Source organism: Stenella coeruleoalba (assembly GCF_951394435.1).
Source record: "Stenella coeruleoalba genome assembly, chromosome: 15".
NCBI lineage: Eukaryota > Metazoa > Chordata > Mammalia > Artiodactyla > Delphinidae > Stenella > Stenella coeruleoalba.
Genome location: NC_137161.1, coordinates 78,819,636 through 78,837,110, shown reverse-complemented (window position 1 = coordinate 78,837,110; position 17,475 = coordinate 78,819,636). Strand labels below are relative to the sequence as shown.

The 17,475-nt window shown below is 61.1% G+C and overlaps 1 protein-coding gene across 2 annotated transcripts; it reads right to left on the bottom strand.

Annotated features, from left to right (window-relative positions):
* Positions 1–8: 8 nt before the first annotated feature.
* On the bottom strand, positions 9–17,472 carry STX1A (syntaxin 1A). 2 transcript variants are annotated; one of them, XM_079946135.1, is made up of 10 exons: positions 17,410–17,472; positions 9,592–9,669; positions 9,135–9,234; positions 6,238–6,312; positions 5,401–5,474; positions 5,195–5,303; positions 5,031–5,104; positions 4,078–4,215; positions 2,314–2,424; positions 9–2,024 (listed from the first exon to the last, which is right to left on the bottom strand). In XM_079946135.1, the coding sequence occupies exons 1-10, from the start codon at positions 17,437–17,439 to the stop codon at positions 1,947–1,949; spliced, it is 867 nt and encodes a 288-aa protein (XP_079802261.1). In that variant the 5' UTR covers positions 17,440–17,472; the 3' UTR covers positions 9–1,946. The 2 variants fall into 2 exon arrangements, with proteins under 2 accessions (XP_079802261.1, XP_079802262.1); XM_079946136.1 differs by lacking the exon at positions 9–2,024 and having other exon boundaries at positions 2,345–2,507.
* Positions 17,473–17,475: the final 3 nt, after the last annotated feature.

Here is a 17,475-nt window from a genome sequence, read left to right as displayed (position 1 = left end):
GGTAGATTAATTTAGAGCTGCTTATATGTGACTTAGATGAGACTATATTATGTATAACAACACCAGGCAAAGTTGGGAAGCATGGGCAGGATGAAATGAAAGGTATCCGTGGTACCCACTGGCCTGAGGCCTCTGCCCAGTCTGGTTTCCCTTTGGTCTGAAGGCACTATCCAGCCCAGCGGCCTGGGCTGACTTTAACCCCGAGCCGCCGCATCAGCTGACCAGTCCAGCACTTGGTTGCCTCTGGGGCCTGTCTTCTCTCCAATCACTAGTGGTCAGAAGGACAGGTTTGGACCCGGGTGGGGAGACTGTCTAGCAGGGTGATGAGCGGGGATCCAGTGGTGGCTTGTGACTCCGGGAAAAGTGGGAAGAGGGGGTCGATCTGGGCCCACAGTACAGAATAGGCGTCAGGTGTTAGGCAGGAGTGGAGAGATGTTCAGGCTGGGGTGGAGGGGCCAGAGGGTCTGGAAGGTGAAGGCCAAGGGAGGCGGCTGGGATCCTTGGTCTCTGAGCCCCGTGGTGCCACGTAGGATCAGCCCCAGTCCTAAGGCCGTGACACTAAGAAGTCTAGAGCAGAGGCATGGTACAGGTACAAATGTTTATTCTACATAAAAATTTCACAAAATGGGCAGCTGGTTGTACCAAGACCTTTGGTGAAGGGGTGGAGGAGGGGGAGGGGAGTCGCTGTTCAAGAAGGCAACACGGACAGCGGTCACAGTCACTGGGCAGGAGCAAAGCCGAGGGAAGGCGGGGCTCAGACCTGGCCCCGGCCCCTGCTGCATGCGCTCGCATGCATGCTCCTTGCCTGTCAACGGGCGACGGGTTTTGGGTGGGGGCACATCTCAGACTTGAGAAGTCCCGAGACAGTGGGGAGGAGGGAGGTGCCCCTCCCTGGCTGGCTGCTGAACACTGCATCCCAGACACCTGACACCCACGTGGCACGTCAGTGGGGGGCAGCAAGGGCAGGACGAGATTGCGGGCGCCTGAAGGGATGCTGACTTCCCGAGCGCAAGAGAGCAGGGACCACTGTCCCAAACATGCAACACACAATGGCTTGAGGACCCGACTAGGGCCTGCCAGGGAGAGTGGCTGGCCCGGGCCGTGGGCTTTACCAGTGCAGAGGCCTGACCGGGGCCCGCTCTGCCTCCCTAGCTCCGAGGGTGGCTGGAGACCAGGCACCAGTCAGCCTCTTCCAGAATATTACCTGGGGTCAGGCGTAGCCCAAAGGGGTTGCTCCTGGGGCTGTAGGAATGTGGGAAGGGAGGCTGAGGCAGCTGAAGACCTGTTGGACTCTGCCCCGAGGCAGGGGAGGAAGCCTGGTCTTGACACGGCCAGAAGCCAGAAGCCTTAGCCGGCCACGGCACCCTGAGCCTCCCTGGCAGTGAATTGGCTGTTAGAGGCTTAGAGCTGGGCTGTCTCTCAGGGCCACCCTTCCCCGAACCTGAAAAGCAGCACCATGTGGCCAGCTGGTCCCCAGCCCTCAGGGGGCTTGGCTTATGGGGACAGCTGGAGAGGACACAGGATGGGGCAGATGGGCTGGTCAGTAGGAGGCAAGGTTGGGGTCCAGAGAGCCTTGATCCCAGGAGAGGGCAGACCCCAGGCTGGAGTGGAATTACTGAAGGCTGGGGGAGGGGAGCATAGCTGACTACCCCAGGCAGCCCTGTCTATAAGGGGAGCGGCCTGGGCCAGGGCCTGAGTCTGTCCCTTGCCGGCCCATCCCCACCGGGCTGGCTGTTCCCCAGCCTGGCTCCCCTCTGCCTCCTCTGTACAGACGCACACTGTCACAAGGATCATGCACACGACGGCTCAGGGCAGGGTGGGAACGGGGGCCCTGTGCAGAGAAAGCGGTGTGGGGTGGGGAGGAGAGGGCCCGAGCCAGAAGGTGGCAGCAGCCAGGCAGCCTCCCGGGGTGGGCCATCCAGAGCGCAGTGGCGGTGGGGTGGTCTCTACCCGAAGATGCCTCCGAAGGTGGAGGCGATGATGATGCCCAGGACCACACAGCAGATGATGATCATGATCTTCTTCTGCACAGGGAGGCGAGGAGAGACCTCAGCGTGGAACTGGGGCCAGGAGGGAGGCTGTGGGGCGGCTGGGGAGGGGCTCTGGGGAGGGATGAGGGTTGGAGAGTCTGGGGGATTGAATGAGGGAGAAAGTGAGGACCTGGAACATGTCTGGGTGGGGTTTTAACTGGGCACCAGAGGCTCTGGTCAGAGCTGAGGGAGGGTGCAGGCAGAGCGCGGAGGGGGTTGTGATGGTCCGGGGGCTCCGTGCGTGCGTGAGGACGTGGGCTCGGGCAGGGTTGGGGCTACTGACCCGGCGAGCCTTGCTCTGGTACTTGACGGCCTTCTTGGTGTCAGACACAGCCCTTTCCACGTAGTCCACCGAATGTTCCACGTTGTACTCAATCCTGTCAATCATCTCTCCCTGCAGGGCCAGGGGCACCCGAGCTCCAGAGGGCCCCCCTCAGGGTTACGAGGGGGCCCAGGGCAGGATTTCGGGAAAGCAGCCTGAGGTTAGAGAAAAGGGGAGTGTGAGGGGGATGGGGCAGAGCTTCTCACCCGTGCCCTTCGCCCCTGCCAGGCACCCCGGCACCCTGTGCAGCTCCCTGAAATGCAGCCTCAGCCAGGGGGGCGGGGACCATGCAGAGGACGCTCAGAAGGGGCCCTGACCCCAGGGTTGGGCAGAGGACAGCACAGGGCAGAGGAAGGCAGGGGCGGGAGTGGGTGGGCTGGAGTCTGGCCAGAGTGACGATGGTGAGCCCCCCACTCCATCCTCCCCAGGCACGATGGTTCCGTCCAGCCCTGACAGGCTTTGGTCTTCAACCTTTAAGATCCCCCTGCCCAGTCCCACAGGCCTCGTGGGCCCTGCAGTCTGGTCCCAGGAAGCCCCCGGAGGCCACTCGACCATGACAATGCCCAGGACTCCCAGCAGCAGCGTGTTGAGGGCTGGCCGCTCTCTCCAAGCCCACTGCTCCCACTGGCGTCCACAGCACCATGGTCTCTCGCCCCAGTGGAAGCAGCAGCCTCCTCAAGGCCTCCCTGCTTCCTAACTCGGGCCATGCCACTCCCACACTTAAGACCCTCCAGTCTAGAAGAGACTCCAGCAGCCCAGCACCGCCTGCCAAGACTCCACCTCTGTCATCTCCAGCTCTCCCTGTGCTCTAGCCGCCCGGATCTCCTTTCTGCTCCTCACATAAGTCAGGCTCTTGCTGGTCTCAGGACTGTGGTGCTGCTGGTCCCTCTGCCTGGGCCAACTGCTTCACTCTTCCCCTGGGAAGTCTTCGGAGCTCAAATGCCGCCTCCTCAGAGAGGCCTTCTCTGACCACCCCGTCCAAAGTGGCCACTGCAGTGACTCCGTCACTCCAAGTGTGGCCCTTGGACTAGTAGCGTCGGCATCACCCTTGAGCTTGTGAGACATGCAAATTTATGAACTCCCACCCCACCTACCGATGTCTGGGAACGGGGACCAGAATAGGGGAACGTATAACAAGCCCTCCTGGTGGCCCTGGAACACTTTAAAGTTTGAGAACCGCTGCTCTGTCACGTCGCCTCCTAACGTCTGGCACAACTGGAGAATATGCCATTCATCATTTACTTATGCTGCCCTTTTGCCCAACAGACATTAGCTCTCAGGGAGCAGGCCCTCAGCTGTCCTGGTCACGGCTATACCTCCGGCTCCTAGAAAAGTGCCCATCCACACTGCCCACATGACACACAGCTGGTGAACAAGACAGGACAAGGCTGGGTGAAGGTGGGTAGGGCCATGCAGGGCCTGGGGTCTTGGAAGGCCAAGCAGAGCCATGCAGAGAGGATCCTTCAGGTGGGCAGGACCCTGAGGGCAGTTTCAACGGCACGTGGTTAGTTACCTGAAGACTTGGTCCCTCCCGGGCAGGGCAGCGTGGCGGGCAGAGAGGGTAGGGTTAGTGCCGCCCTGGGTGCTGCTGGGGGCTGGGGGGCGACGGTGGGGCCCCGGGCGCTCACCTGGCTCTCCACGAGCAGGGCCATGTCCATGAACGTGTCGTGCAGCCCTGGGTGCTGCTGGGGGCTTGGGGGGGACGGTGGGGCCCCAGGCGCTCACCTGGCTCTCCACGAGCAGGGCCATGTCCGTGAACATGTCGTGCAGCTCCCGGATGCTGCTCTCCAGCTTGATGATCTCACTGTGGCGCGTCTCGATCTCGCTCAGGGCCTGCTTGGAGATGCTGGAGTCCATGATGATCTAGAGGGTGGGAGCAGTGGGCTGGGACCCAGGGACCGGCTGAAGGGAGCGGGGGTGGGGGACTGGGACAGCAAGAGGCCGAGGGTGGAAGCAGGCCACCGGGATGGGCCGTGGCCTGAGCAGCACGTTCTGACAGCAGAGCCTGAGGCTTCTTCCTCAGCCGCAGCTCTCCCCCCACTTTCTGCTTGGCGCTTACTAGCTGTTACCTAACTTCTCTGAGACCTGATTTCCTACCTGTAGATTTCCTACCTGTAACACGGGGCTAACCCTCCCCACCTGTGCCCATGCATAGTAACAGCTGAGTGGTAGTTGCCCCGAGGGGCCCAGGCCTTGAACGGCCTTTCGGCCTCTCTCCCATCCCCTCTCCTCCTGTTCTTCCTCCCATACTGAATGTAGCCGACACCCCCTCCTAGAACCACACGCCCAAGCTGCCTCCCCTACCTGTGTGCCACCTCCTTCAGGAAGCCCCCCTGCCGGGTAGAACATGGAGCTTCACGTGCATGTAGAGAGGCCAAGGGCACCGTGTCCTCCAAGAGGGGTAAAAGGTCCTGAGGCTGGTGGGAGGAGCCCCTAGCCGGTGGCAAATGAGCAGGGGTAGCTAGGGAGCGGACCCGACTGGGAGGAACCGGGAGACGGGTCTTAATTCCCCCTTTGCCCCTAACATTTGTGTGACCTCTGCCTGGTCCCTAAGCCTCTCTGGGACTCGGCCTTCTCTTCTCTAAAACCTGCCACACAGGTGGCTGTGTCCAAAGACTGCCCAGATCCGGCGCTCTGCACGCACACCAGGGTCCCCAGGGGGAGGGGTCCACACTCACCCCGGAGGCAAAGATGGCGGGGTTCCCACTCTCCAGCATGTCCTCCAGCTCCTCGCTGGTCGTGGTCCGGCCGGCTGTGAGCAGGGGTCACGCTGAGCCCGGTCTTCCCCAGGGTGGTCAGCAGCAGCCCGGCCCCGCCCCTTGGCCCCACCCCCTCAGCTTACTGATCTCCAGCTGCCTCTGGATGCGGCCCTTGCAGCGCTCGCGGTAGTCAGTCTGCGTGGTGTTGTACTCTGACATCACCTCCACAAACTTCCGGGACAGTGTGGAGTGCTGGGGGCCCGAGATGGGGGTGCAGGTGTTAGGCCCACCCCACCGGGCCCCAGAGCCTCAGGTGCCTGGCTGCCCACCCCAGAGGTCCCGCCCACACCTGTGTCTTTCGGATCCTCAGGTCAGCGGATGAGCGGCTCAGGCCTTCCTCCTGCTCGATGCTCTGCTCGATACCTGGGGAACAGCCAGCTGCTGATAACCTGCCCCATTCACCGCTGCCTCGCCACCCACACACCCAGGATCTGGCTCAGGACCCTCCCCTGGGGGGACGTGTCTTGTCTGTTGAGTGGGGTCACACAGGAAGCAGAGCAAGAGAGAGCTCCAGGCACTGATGGAGGCGGGGCCAACAAGGGCTCTTCCAGGCATGATGTGTGTGGGGGTGCGTGCATATGCACAGACACACCTGTGAGGCCTCAGGCACACACCAAGCTGTGTATCTGTGTGTGTACACCTACTATGTGCTAGGCCTGGTGGCTCAGGCCCACCCTGTCTCTCTCCCGCTCAGGAAGGCTGTGCATGGAGCGAGGAGTGGGGCATGCCGTGGAGGGGGTCGGGGGGTGGGCAGGGCTAGGTGGCCACAACCACAGGGCACGGGACCCCTAGGCCTGTGCTTTCCGGGGCATGCATGCCTGTGCTCACGTGAGCGTGTGGGGGCTCCTGTGTGGGACCAGGCACTGCTGGCCACTCCTTTAACTCTCTTTAGCTGACAGTGTCCAGAGTGGAACACTCCCTGGACGGAGCCTCAGGCATGTGTCCCAAGGCCCAGCCCAGAGCCTGGCACAAACAGGCCTTGCCAGGTAGCTGCTAAGTAAACGGCGCGTGAGGAAAGAAAGACCCAAAGTACCCCTCAGAGCCAGTGAAATTCCATGGGCTGTGTGGGGGAAGCAGGCCTGGAGTGCCCCCCACATCCCAGACAAGGCCTGGAGCCCAGACTCACTCTTCAATTTGGAGCGAACTTTGTTTGCTGTCTTCTTTATGTCAGACATGAGTTCCTCCAGCTCTTCCTTGGTTTCTGGGGAGGTAGAAGGGGTGGCGGGTAGACACCCTGGGCTCCCCCATGCCTGATCTTCAGGCTCAGGCCCGAGGGGGCTCTGGGCAGACCCTGGGTCTCCCCTTGTCCCCTGGCTAAGAGTCCGCCTGCCCCTCCAATCCCGGGCCGGGGCCACACCAGCTGCAGCCTCACCCCTTCTCGTGTGTCTTCCAAGGAGCCTCCCTTCTGCCTTCGCCGGCTCCCCCCAACCCCCTGCCAATAACAGATGGGGCTAAATTTAAGGCAGAAGTAATTGTGGAGCAGCTGGTGATGCTGAAGGTGGCACTGGGGAACGTTTACTTGATAACTTGCCTGAGTCGAAGGTGGAGGTGCGGGCTCACCTAGCGCTACCTGGTGGCTCTGGGGGTGGACATCCAGCCGATGGGCTGATGCGGGCCAGGGGCCAAGGAGGCAGAAGCCAGCCCCCATCAAGCACCCTGGGCGGGGCAGACCCTGTTCTCTTCACAAAGTCCCCCTCCCCCGGTGCTGAGCTCAGTGAAGGCCAACTGCTGAGTGCCCGGTAGGTGGATGGGGGCTGGAGGCACCCGGCCGGGTGGGGGCTGTGAGAAGAGCTTCAAAGAGGTGGGCCCCTGGGGTACAGCCAGCTCTAGAGGTAGCATGGAGCGGGGCTATGAGGGGGTGAAGCTGGGGGAGGGCTGTGGCGTAGTTTCTGGCCCTTGTTCCAACTGGAACCATCTCTGGAAAGCTGGCAGAGGCCATGGAGGTGCCCAGCTAGCCCTGCTCCCTGCGAGGGGTTGGCTGGCAAAGTGGGGCAAGATGGCTGCTTCCCTCTGGGGTGCTGGGTGGAGCCCAGCCTCAGGGCAGCCCCCCATGGCTCCACCCCCTGGAGAAACCAGGACTGAGCTCCTGGCTGGAGCCTTTCTCGTCCACCCTGTGCTTGCTTCTGGGGTTGGGGCTTCTCCCATAGGGGACTCGGGAGGGGCATTTACAGTGGCTGATCAAGTGGGAGGGCCACTTCCCAAGTGGAATGTGAACGAGGTGGAGTGGGGGGCTTCCAGGAGCGGGGGAAGAGGCCTTGTTCGTAGGAACAAAGGCAAACTCGGTTACCAGCTGCTCTGACGTCACAGCCTCTTTTGCTCAGACCCAGAATAGCCCAGCCTGGATGGCAGCCCCCAGAGGAGGCAGAGCAAGCCTTGGCCCAGGAAAGCCCCCCACTCACTGCCAACTTTCTTTGTGATGCCCCCTCAGCTCTGCTCCGCCTCTGCCCTAGAACCCTTAATGGGGAGCCCCCTCCCCTTGGGGAGTGCCTGTTAGCCCATGTCAGTGACCGTCAGCCGGGTCCTGACTGCCCAGCTCATGGGTGGCAATTCTAAACTGGTCACTAGTGCTGTCTGATGAAGGTGGCACAAGGCAGCCAAGGCTGGGGGAGTTGGGCAGTTCTGTCCCCTGCCTGCCCCACCTTCCAGCAGGTGAGAGGCCAACTCCCAGCTCTTTATAGTCTCGCCCCACAGTCAGCCCCCTCCTGCACCTCACCAGGAGTGACCCACCAGGGACACGCGCTGACCCGGATACACACGGGCCCACAGACAAACCACATCACATACTGCCGTCCCAGACAAACCTCTAGGGAAAGGGGCAAAGCACGACGACACAGCAGCTGCACTGGATGTACGCCCTGCTCTGGGGTGTCCCTCTTTCCTTCCCACTTCTTCCTGGGCTAGTCTCCCCGGCTCCCAGCTGACTCACTCTGCCTTCAAAGGGTCTGGCACTGGCCTCAAGTTCAAGCACACTTTGGGGCCGTGGAGAGATTTATTCTGGGTGCTTGAGGATGCCTGTGGGCCTGGGGCTGAGAGGCCATGGATAGGGAGGCAGTGCTGGAGTTGAGAACAAAATCAAGCTTTGGGTGCCTGGGTGGTGGGCTATGGGCCGTAGGTCCTTTCCCATGAACACCTGGGCAGCAGCCGGACCCTCCCCCGTGCTTTGTCTTGGGGCCCCATAGGCTGGCGCCTTCCAAAGGAGCTGGAGAAGGGAGAGAGGAGGTGAGCAAGCCGCAAGAACAGGCAGGCAGTGCACACACCCAATCTGATGAGTCCAGGTGGCTGACCTGGGCCCCAGCCCGTCACTGCCTCCCCAGGGCTGAGGGTGAGCCCCCTCTATGGGAGGGGGTCACGGGCCTGCATGCCGTCAGCCTGGCCCATGTTAGTGTAGTAGTAATCAACACCTCCACGGGAATCGTGACAGCCAGGTCAGTGGGACCCGTCTGGAGACAGTGAAACGCAGACACACACAGCCTCCCTGTGCAGAGGGAGAGAGGTCACTTCCTGGAGCCCTGAGAATGCCCGGCTCTGGGGTACCAATGGCCAAGTGCCAGGGCTGCCAGCTTTTTCCGGAAACTCTGCCTGCTTGGCCGGCTTGCCCTCCCACAGCGCTGATGCCTCAGAGCTGCCATCTGCTCCCCTGGGGAGGCGAGGGAAAGGGAGAGGCTGGGCTGAGAGGCCCTCTATTGATCAGAGGCCGCTGCCTCCCTCCTAGCTCCCTCCCAGAATCCCAGGGCTACAGCCGGCTGGCCAGCCGCGCCGCCTTAGAAAACAGCCAGCTCACCTGGGGAGGGCGGGTCCGGCGCCTGACCCCGCCCTTCTCACCAGGCATCCGGTAGGTGGTACTGGGCACTGACCCCACCCCCACCCCGGGCCTGGGACAGCTGTTTCCTGAGGCTTCCCATGGAGCCCTCCCCAGCCTGGCCAGGCGCAGGCAGCCCTCAGCCGACCAGCAATGAAGGGCGTCCCTCCCCGCAGCAGCGCCCTCCTGGAGGCCTGTGGGGCTCCTCACACCTACACACTCACTCTCATCAGGGTTGGGGGAGGCCAGGATGGCGCTGTGCTTCCGCTTCACCTCCTCCACGTTCTCTGAGATCTTGTCAATGAAGCCACGGATCTCCTCCACCTGTGGACCAAGGCCAGGTGGTCTGGGGGCAAAATCCAGGGAGGGGGCTTCTTGGGCCCAGGGCTTGCCCAGAGTAGGGCTGGAGGTCAGGGCTCAGGGCCAGGCTGGGCCAGGCTTCAGGGGGTAGGTGAGGGGGGGTGGGGCTGCTCCAAGGATCCTTCTAGACTGGGGTAGGAGTAGGGAGGAATGGGCCATCCCAAACTTTGCTCCCCTCTGAGCCTCAGTGGGCTCATTAACTGGCGCCTGTGGGCTGCTGAGACAGGCGCAGGTGTGTAAGAGCCCTGGCTGCCTCAGAGTTGAGACGTGGCCATCCTGGGTCTGCCAGTGTTTGGGGAGAGGCAGGTGTGCTGCTCTCACCTGTTCGAAGAACTCATCCATGAAGCGGTCTCGGTCCACGGTGACAGTGACATCGTCATCATCATCGCTGTCCTTGGCCTGCACAGGGGTGTGCACACATGAGCAGACCTGTGCTAGGACCACTGGGCCCCACTGGACCTGGGACACCCAAACTGCCCAGCATCTACATACAGCAGGCCCGCAGGCTGCAGCTCCAGGGCCCTTGGCAGGGACAAGGCCTGGCTGCGCCCTCAGCTCCCAGCCGCAGTGAGGAGGATCCCTGGGGACCCAGCATGATCATGGAGAGAGGCCTTGCCTATCAAGTTGGTGACAGGGCCAAGTATCCACCTCCGTGCCAGGCACTCCTTCCCCTGCTCAGCTGCCTCCCCTCCCCCACAGGACTGGGGTCCTCCGAGCACACCCCTCACCCTAGGGTGCTGCTGGGGAGGCCCTGCCGCAGGCTAGGCAAGAAAACCTCAGGGCTTAGTCCCCCGGCCACTGGCCCCAGCTCACACCATGCCTGAGACAGGTTGCCTGGCGTTCCCAAGCTGGCCCTGAGTTCCAAGCTCCCCCTCAGGGGAGGGCCATGCAGGGGGAGGCCTGGGCACCACGAACACGTCCCTGCCAAAAGGTGGGATGGCTCCGATATGGGCCATCCCCACAGCACCCAGGCCGGCTTGAGAGCTCCTGCCTGTGAGGGGCCTCTGATCCGCCAGGCTTGCTCCCTCAGACCTCGGGGAACTCTCCCTCCTTGTTAGTCTTGACATTGATCCTCTTTCCTTCCAGGTCCAGAGTTGGGTCCGGCAGGCACAAAGGGCCAGTCACGTTGCCACTTGGCCCGGGGCCTGCCTCAGCTGCAGGTGCAGGCCTCACCCCGCGGCCCCAGGGGCAGCCGTACAAAAGCCAGCCCATCAGGAGGTGGGGGTGATTACACCTCTGACTTCCCAGCATGCTGGCCACTCTCATTACTGTCCCCCACACCTGGAATCAGCCATGGTCAGCCCACTCTGCTGGCAAGGCCAAGGTCCCTCTCCACAGCAAGGCCCAGATGCTCAGGGCAGGATGGTCACCTGGGTTCTCGGGCTGGGTCATGCCTCCTCATTTCTCAGCGCCCCACAGGAGGAGGCACTAGCCCTCACCCTGATGCTCTCTTGCGAGGATGGAGGCAGGCAGAGGCTGAGGGGCCGGGGAGGCTGAGGGACCGGGGAGGCTGGGCCCCCGCCGGCTGGGGAAGGGGCTGAGTTCTGGGCCCAGCACAGACACTGACTGGCTGAGGGACTTCCCCTCCGGGTCTGTTTGCTCCTCTATGAAATGGGGACAGTGATGCCATGCTGGGGGACGCGGGCTGAGAATGGATGGGGAAGCCCAGCATGTTCTGTAAAGGGCTGTGGCCCTGGGTCTCTCGGGGTCCCACTACCCCACCAAAGTGGGACCAACCAAGAGAGGGGGTTGGTTGGGAGCTTTATGGAGGCGGCCCCCCTCCTCAAGAGATCACACCTCCTCCCCCAGCAGCTAAAATAAATCCTCGCTCCCACAAGTGCCTGTGGCTGCCGCCAGGTGGCCCCCATCCCCCACCAAGCCCACCCTTAGCCACAGAGAATCTAGGAGCCATTTCCATACTTTGAGGCCCAGGAACCAAGCCAAGCAGGAGGAGCACTCCCTAGGGACACCGAGGCAGGGTGCAGCCTGGAGAACCCCAGGGCCCCCTCCCCGGCAGCCTGCCAGCTTGGGAAGTGGCCCCAGGAGTTCCTGCCATTCAGCAGCCTGGCTTCTCTGTCCTTCTGGTGCCCAGAGAAGGATAGGGATGGATGGGAAGAGGCAGAAGGAGAATTTTCCAGCTCCCTTCCCTTCCGGAGTGATGACCCGCTAGAGCCAAAGACAAGGGCGCCGGAGTCACTGGAGATGAGAGTCACTGCCAGGGACCCCGGGGCTGATGCCTCCCTTTGGGCCTCAGCTTGCCCATCTGTGAAATGGACTTATCTTTTCCAGGCATCCAGCCAGTTCTGACCTGCTACCCGCACAGCCTCCCTGCACAGAGGCTGGACTTGAGTAGCTTCTCCAACAGAAGGGTGGTGGCGGGAGAGATGCCACACCCTCCTCCATGCTCTCTATCAATTGGAGGGTTTAGGGCCTGACCTCACAGCCTGGGTCAAACAGCTGTGGCTCTGAGGGGATGCTCCAAGGGCACCCTTCCTTACCAAGTGCTACTCCTTCTTCCTCCTCAGGACCTTTTCACTCTCACGCCCCTCTTCATCTCACTGCCCCAGCCTGAAATCTGATCTCACCACACTCCGCCTATAACCTACAACCATCTCCCTGCCCCTATAATCTACCCACTCTCCTCCCTGCTGTCCCCATGTGGCTCCCTCTGCCGGCAGTGCCAATTCCATGGAGCTGACATTCCCCTCGTCCTTAGATGCCACCCCCTTCGGAAGCCTTCCCCAGCTCCCTGGGGTGGGTATCTTGCTCCTCTGGTTCCCCACACCCTATTCGCATCCCTACTGGAGCCACAGGCACACACTCTCAAGCCCTAAGGGACCTGAAAAGGCACCTTGGCCGCAGCATCTAGCCGCAGCTTTCACACCTCCGGGGATGGAGAGCACACCAGCTCTCTCGGGCACTTCTGCCTATCTGGAGCAGCCCCAATTGTTAGAAAGTCCTTCCCTTTCCTGTGGTTTGGCCCCAGGCCGTAAAGAACCTGTTGGTGCCCTCTCCCTGGGCTGGCCCTGCCAGAGATCTGAAGGTAGCATCCACATCGTTCCTGGGTTTTTCTTCTCAAGTTGACCATTCCCTCCCCTTCAGATCCTTTCCAGAGGCCTTAAGTTGCAGCCCCTGCCCCAGACTTGTTCCACTCAGCCTCTGTCTTCTCCCGCAGTAGAAGATATAAACTGAACCTGCTGCTGATTGTGGCCTGAGCAGTGCCAAAGAGCTGACCCATCACCTCCCTCTTTCTACATAGTCTACCTCTGTTCATGCAGCCAGGGAATCACAGAAGTGATGTTATAGTTCTTCCTGCCAAGGAAAGCCCCCAAGCCCTTCCCCACCCTGTTTACTTGGTTGGATTTGGGGCTCAAGGGAAGGATCTTCATTTGTTCTGATCCTTGCTTCCGTTTGTGAGAATCTGACGGTTTATGCCTTTGTTGCCCCCTGCAACTTCAACCACATCTAGGCCAAAGCCCTGAATGGTTAGGGCCCCAGCTCCCTTGGGGATCCGCCAACCCTCTCTAAGTGGCAGTCACAGCTCCGGAAAGAGGGCTGGACTAGAGCTGGGGACTTGAGAGGCTGCAGCGTGGAGGCGGCAGCTGGAGTCGTGAGGCAGTTATAAACTCAAGGGTACAAACATCTTCTGGACAAACCCACCCAGACATCATATGGGCACCCTGTCTGCCACCTGGCCCAAACTAAGTTCCACCTCTTTCTCCTGAGCCCCCTTCTCTGAACCCCCCTGCTCAGAACCCCCGTTCTCAAGAGTCCCCCAAATCAGAAACTGGGGGGAGCATCCGCACTCTTCCTCCTCCTCTCACATCCAACCTACATCCAATTTGTCATGGTGTTTGTTTTTTGGTTCTAGTGTTCACGGGTTCTCAACCCTGGCTCAGGACCTGAGTCCCTCGGTGGGGGATTAAAAAAACAAAACAAAACAGCTTCCAGACCAAATGAGAATCTATGGGGATGGGGCTGGTGAGGTTAAGTTTTTTTTTTAAGCCCCCCAAGGATGGAGAACCACTGGTCTGGTCTCACTCCTCTCTGGCCGGCTGGCCATCTCGGCTCTAGCATCATCACCTCCGGCCTGAGCAATCAGAAAAGAAAATCGGTGCGGGAGTGAGAAAGCACTGCCCCACCACAGGGACCTGCTGCAACAGGGGAGAGAATATCCCACTAGAACCACCACGTGTGCAGCCCTGGTGGTCTCTCCAAGCAGAGGCTCCAGGATTCCAGGATACCCTCCTGGAAGTAAGAGTGTGAATCCTCCAAGGGGTGCGGAGGCCAGGCAGCCTCCAGGGCGTCCTGGGGGATGGTGGCAGGCTGGCAGGCAGGCTTGATTCATTCCTGCTGGAGCAGGAGTTGCTGTTGTCTGTCTCGAGGGCTATATTTTTTTCCCCTTGTTCTTTTTAATGACTAATCAAAGCCAGTATTACTAAAGCAGAGAGGCCCAGAGCTGAGTCAGGGGTGTGCGAGAGGCCGAGCTGGGTCTCCAGAAAGAGAGGGCTCTCCTTTCTGACCCCTTCCTCCTTTCCCCATCCTGCAAACCTCCCCCTCCCCCAGATCCCTGCCCTCAGCCGGGTCTACCCCTTAGCAGGGCCCCAGAGCAGCTCAGGGAGGCAGCTTCGGGCTGTGGGGAGGGGCTGAGCTCTGCCTCCCTCCAGGTGCTGTGTGACCTTGGATAAACTCCTGGCCCTTTCTGACCTCAGTTTTCCATTTGTAAAATAGCAGGTTGGACTAGATAGTTCCTGGAGGCCATCTGTACCTCAGATGAACACGTACCCAAATCCACTGGGTTTTTTTTTTGTGGGGAAACTCCAAGGAGGTGATGAGAGGGAACGAAGGAAGGAGAGGGCCCCTAGCCTGGGTCTATTCTTACACTCCCATTTCTTCTGCTCTGCAGGGCAAAGCCGGTTGGCTCCACTGTACAGACAAATGAGCATGGAGAGGTTAAGGCACCAACCTGCCTGCTGTTGCCCCGGGAACCCCCAGTCTCTTCCCAGCAGTGAGAGAGAAAAAGGGAACCGGTCAGCAGAGTGCTGCCCCGGTGAGCTGGGCCCTGCTCTAGACCAGATGTCAGGCCCACCCACCATTCTCTGGGTTGGGCATCCTAGCCCCTCTGCCTTTACTCACACTGGTCCCTTCTTTTGGACCACACTCCCTCCTCCCATTCAAATCCAACTCCTCCTTCTGGGCCATCCCAAGTCCTCTCCTTCCAGGAAGGTTCTTCCTGGGTGTGCCTACCCCATTCTCCCTCCTCTTTACTGTCGCAGGCCCCCCTGTGTCTCACATGGCCCAGAATGTAGATAAACACCATTCTGGGCCCAGGGAGGGGTGGGTCGGCTCCAAGGAGTTCTCGGAAAGAAAACCAGGGAGGCCTCTGAACTGGGGGAAGGAGGCAGCTGCAGGCCAGGCGGGGCTGCCTGGGGACACCTTGTCCCCAAAGTCTCCCCAGTATACTCTGGTGACCCAGGTCTTCACCCGTCCTAGGCCTCCAGGCTGCCCTTCTGATCTCTGAGGGCTGTGGAGAGCATTCAGGTCCCCACACCGGCCCACGAGGACCCCTTCATTCTCCCTCTGCATGAGAGGATCAGCTCCACGAGAGATGAGGGCTGGAGAAGGCTGGAGGGCTGGGCCTGGCTTGCAGCGCTGAGGAAACGTGCTAGCTCCTTCCCCAAGTGTGACTTTTATAAATAAGCTCCCTTCGCCTTCCTTCCAAATGTGGTGGGGAAGGAGGAGGAGGGGGGAGGAGGAGGGAGGGAGGCTGGCTGTGGTGCAAGTGGCTGTCCCAAGCGCCACCCTCTGTCCAGCCCAGCTAGCACTGGAGCCTCAGTTCCTGGGGGTTCTGGCTCCTGGGGTTCAAGGTCTCCCCCAAATATGGAGTCAGAGTCAGGAGACCTGTGACCACCCCTCTTGCCCTGAGAAACTGGGTTCTAGGTTTTCCTACCTCCGCTTCATAGATAGGAATCTATGCAGCCCAGAGGGAGACCTGGGGAAATGGCAGTGCCCCATACTAATGGTTCCACCCCACCCAGTGTGGGCTCCTGCCAGCGGACCCTCAAGGCTGCTAGAAACCCCCAAGGGGCAGAGCCACCCAGCCATGAGTACAGCAGCCTTCATGGGCGCTGAATGCCTGGACTGGGGGCCTGTCTGGAGAGGAAGACTCAGTTTACTTTCAGAGAAGCCAGGCCTCACCACCTAAAGACCACTCTGGCTAGTGTGTGTGCGTGTATGTGTGCTGGCTGCAGGGAAGGGGGGAATCACAGACACACCAGAGCAAAGAGCTGGCTTCAAGCTTCCTACAGCCCAAGATCTCTTAGGCCTTAGGTCTCAGCCAGGTCTGAGTGTGACCATTTTTAGGACTAGGTGAAGCCCCTTTCTACCATCCCACTTCATCTTCCAGGCCAGCCACATCTCTTTTGTGCCTCAGTTTTCCCTTCAGCAGAGGGAATGAAGCTGATGAGTCAGAGGATGTCAGACGGAAAGGACTGTGCTCTCCCTGATCACCTGGTTCCCACATACACCCTCCCCTGACCCACCAGGCACCCAAACACCAGCAAATGCACCACACAGCCATTCATCACCGAGATAACCACACTCCTTCTGACTCAACCAAGCACAGGAAACTTGAGGGCAACCACAAGGGCTGGCGGGGGAAGAGTTTAGATACCATACACGACATGAGGGACCATCTTCTTCCTTTGAAACCTCGTGGGGTTTACTCCTGGGTCTGGGCACTCAGCCAGGAATAACACAGGTCTGACGGGAGAGTGGGGGCTGGCAGCCAGAGCAAGGGGGACACTGAGGCAGGAGAGCACAGGTTCCAGCCCCATGCTGCCCAGGAGACAAGACTGGTACAACGGGTGGGAGACCCAGGCACAAATGCAGGGGACCTATGGGCAGAGAGGACAAGCCATGGGATCAAAAGTCCAAAGGACCCTTGGAACTTTCCATATAAGGGGACCCAGGTCTCTGGCTCTAAGGTGGGTAGCACGGGAAGTGTTCTGGGGAGACACTGAGCTAGCCCCGCCCCCGCCACAGAGATCAGCAGGTGGGGGCCTGCCAGTACGGGGGGGTCAGCCGGGGCATCAGAGGAGCCTCAACTGGGTCTAGAGCCCTGATGCCCCTCTCCCCACAGGCAGGCTTCCCTTCCTTCTCTGTCCCCCCCAGCCCCCCCACCCCAAGATTGCCATCTTTAAAGGGAGAGGTGCGAACACCCTGGTTAATAGCAGAGGCCAGGGGAGGGGGGCCTTGACGAGGAGGAGCAGGCGGCAGGGGTCTCTGTCAGGGCTGGGAGAGGGCGGGCTCCGACTCAGAAGCTTTGCGCATCCTTCTACTTCCCCCACCGGAACCCCGCCCCAGAAGCCACACCCCAGGGGCCCCCGAAACACAGGTGGAAAAATAGGTTCAGGTAGGAATCCGACCAGGGAACCCCGGAAGGGTCTGGAAACGCCGGCCCGGGCTGCCCGGAAGCCAGGAATGTGGACCGGGAGCGGGTCTGACCCCTCCCGGACCAGGGCGGGCAGCAGATGCCGATCGCCACCGGGTGGGGAGCCACAGGTGACGGGAGCTACAGGTGATGGAAGGTGATGGGGGCGGCGGTCGCCCCGCGAGACAGCGCCCAACGGAGGAGCCCGGCCACACCCGACCGCCCCGTTTCCGCAGCGCGCCCTGCAGCGGGGCTCTGGACAGCGGACCGCCCGCGGCCCCTTCCCACCGGTCCCGCCGTCTGTCTAAACCAGAGGAAGGGCAGAAGGGTCAGTGATGAGGCACCGTGGGGAGAGAGAGTCGGGACCTGCTCCGCGGGGCGAGCGAGAGGTCAGGCTTCGGTCCCGCCACCGATATTCCAGAATACCCCTTCGACCCCCGAAAAGAAGGGGGCGCCGAAAAGTTTATCCAGGACTCCGGGCTCCAGTCGTCAGTCCGCGAACCATCGGAACCGAGCTCATGCGAGCCCGTGACCCCAGTGGGTCCAAGGGGCGGGACCCGGATGGGGGTCCCCGGCTCGGCACTGCTCCCTCCTACCCTGGCCAGGGACGCAGGGACTACCGCCCCAGAGGTCGCCAGAGGTGGTCGGGGAGCTGCCCGGCCGCTGGGCACGGGCGGCGAGGGGCGCCGCGCAGGGGCCGGACTCACCGTGCGGAGCTCCTGTGTTCGGTCCTTCATGCTCCCGGGAGTGGCAGCGGCACCGGCTGCAGCCCT

Excerpts from the sequence above, each read along its gene's own strand:
- STX1A (XM_079946135.1), bottom strand. The coding sequence starts at position 17,439 with ATGAAGGACCGAACACAGGAGCTCCGCACG. Across the intron at positions 9,670-17,409 it reads GAACACAGGAGCTCCGCACG|GCCAAGGACAGCGATGATGA; the intron begins GTGAGTCCGGCC and ends ACCCCTGTGCAG. Across the intron at positions 5,105-5,194 it reads CCAGAGGCAGCTGGAGATCA|CCGGCCGGACCACGACCAGC; the intron begins GTAAGCTGAGGG and ends CCCTGCTCACAG.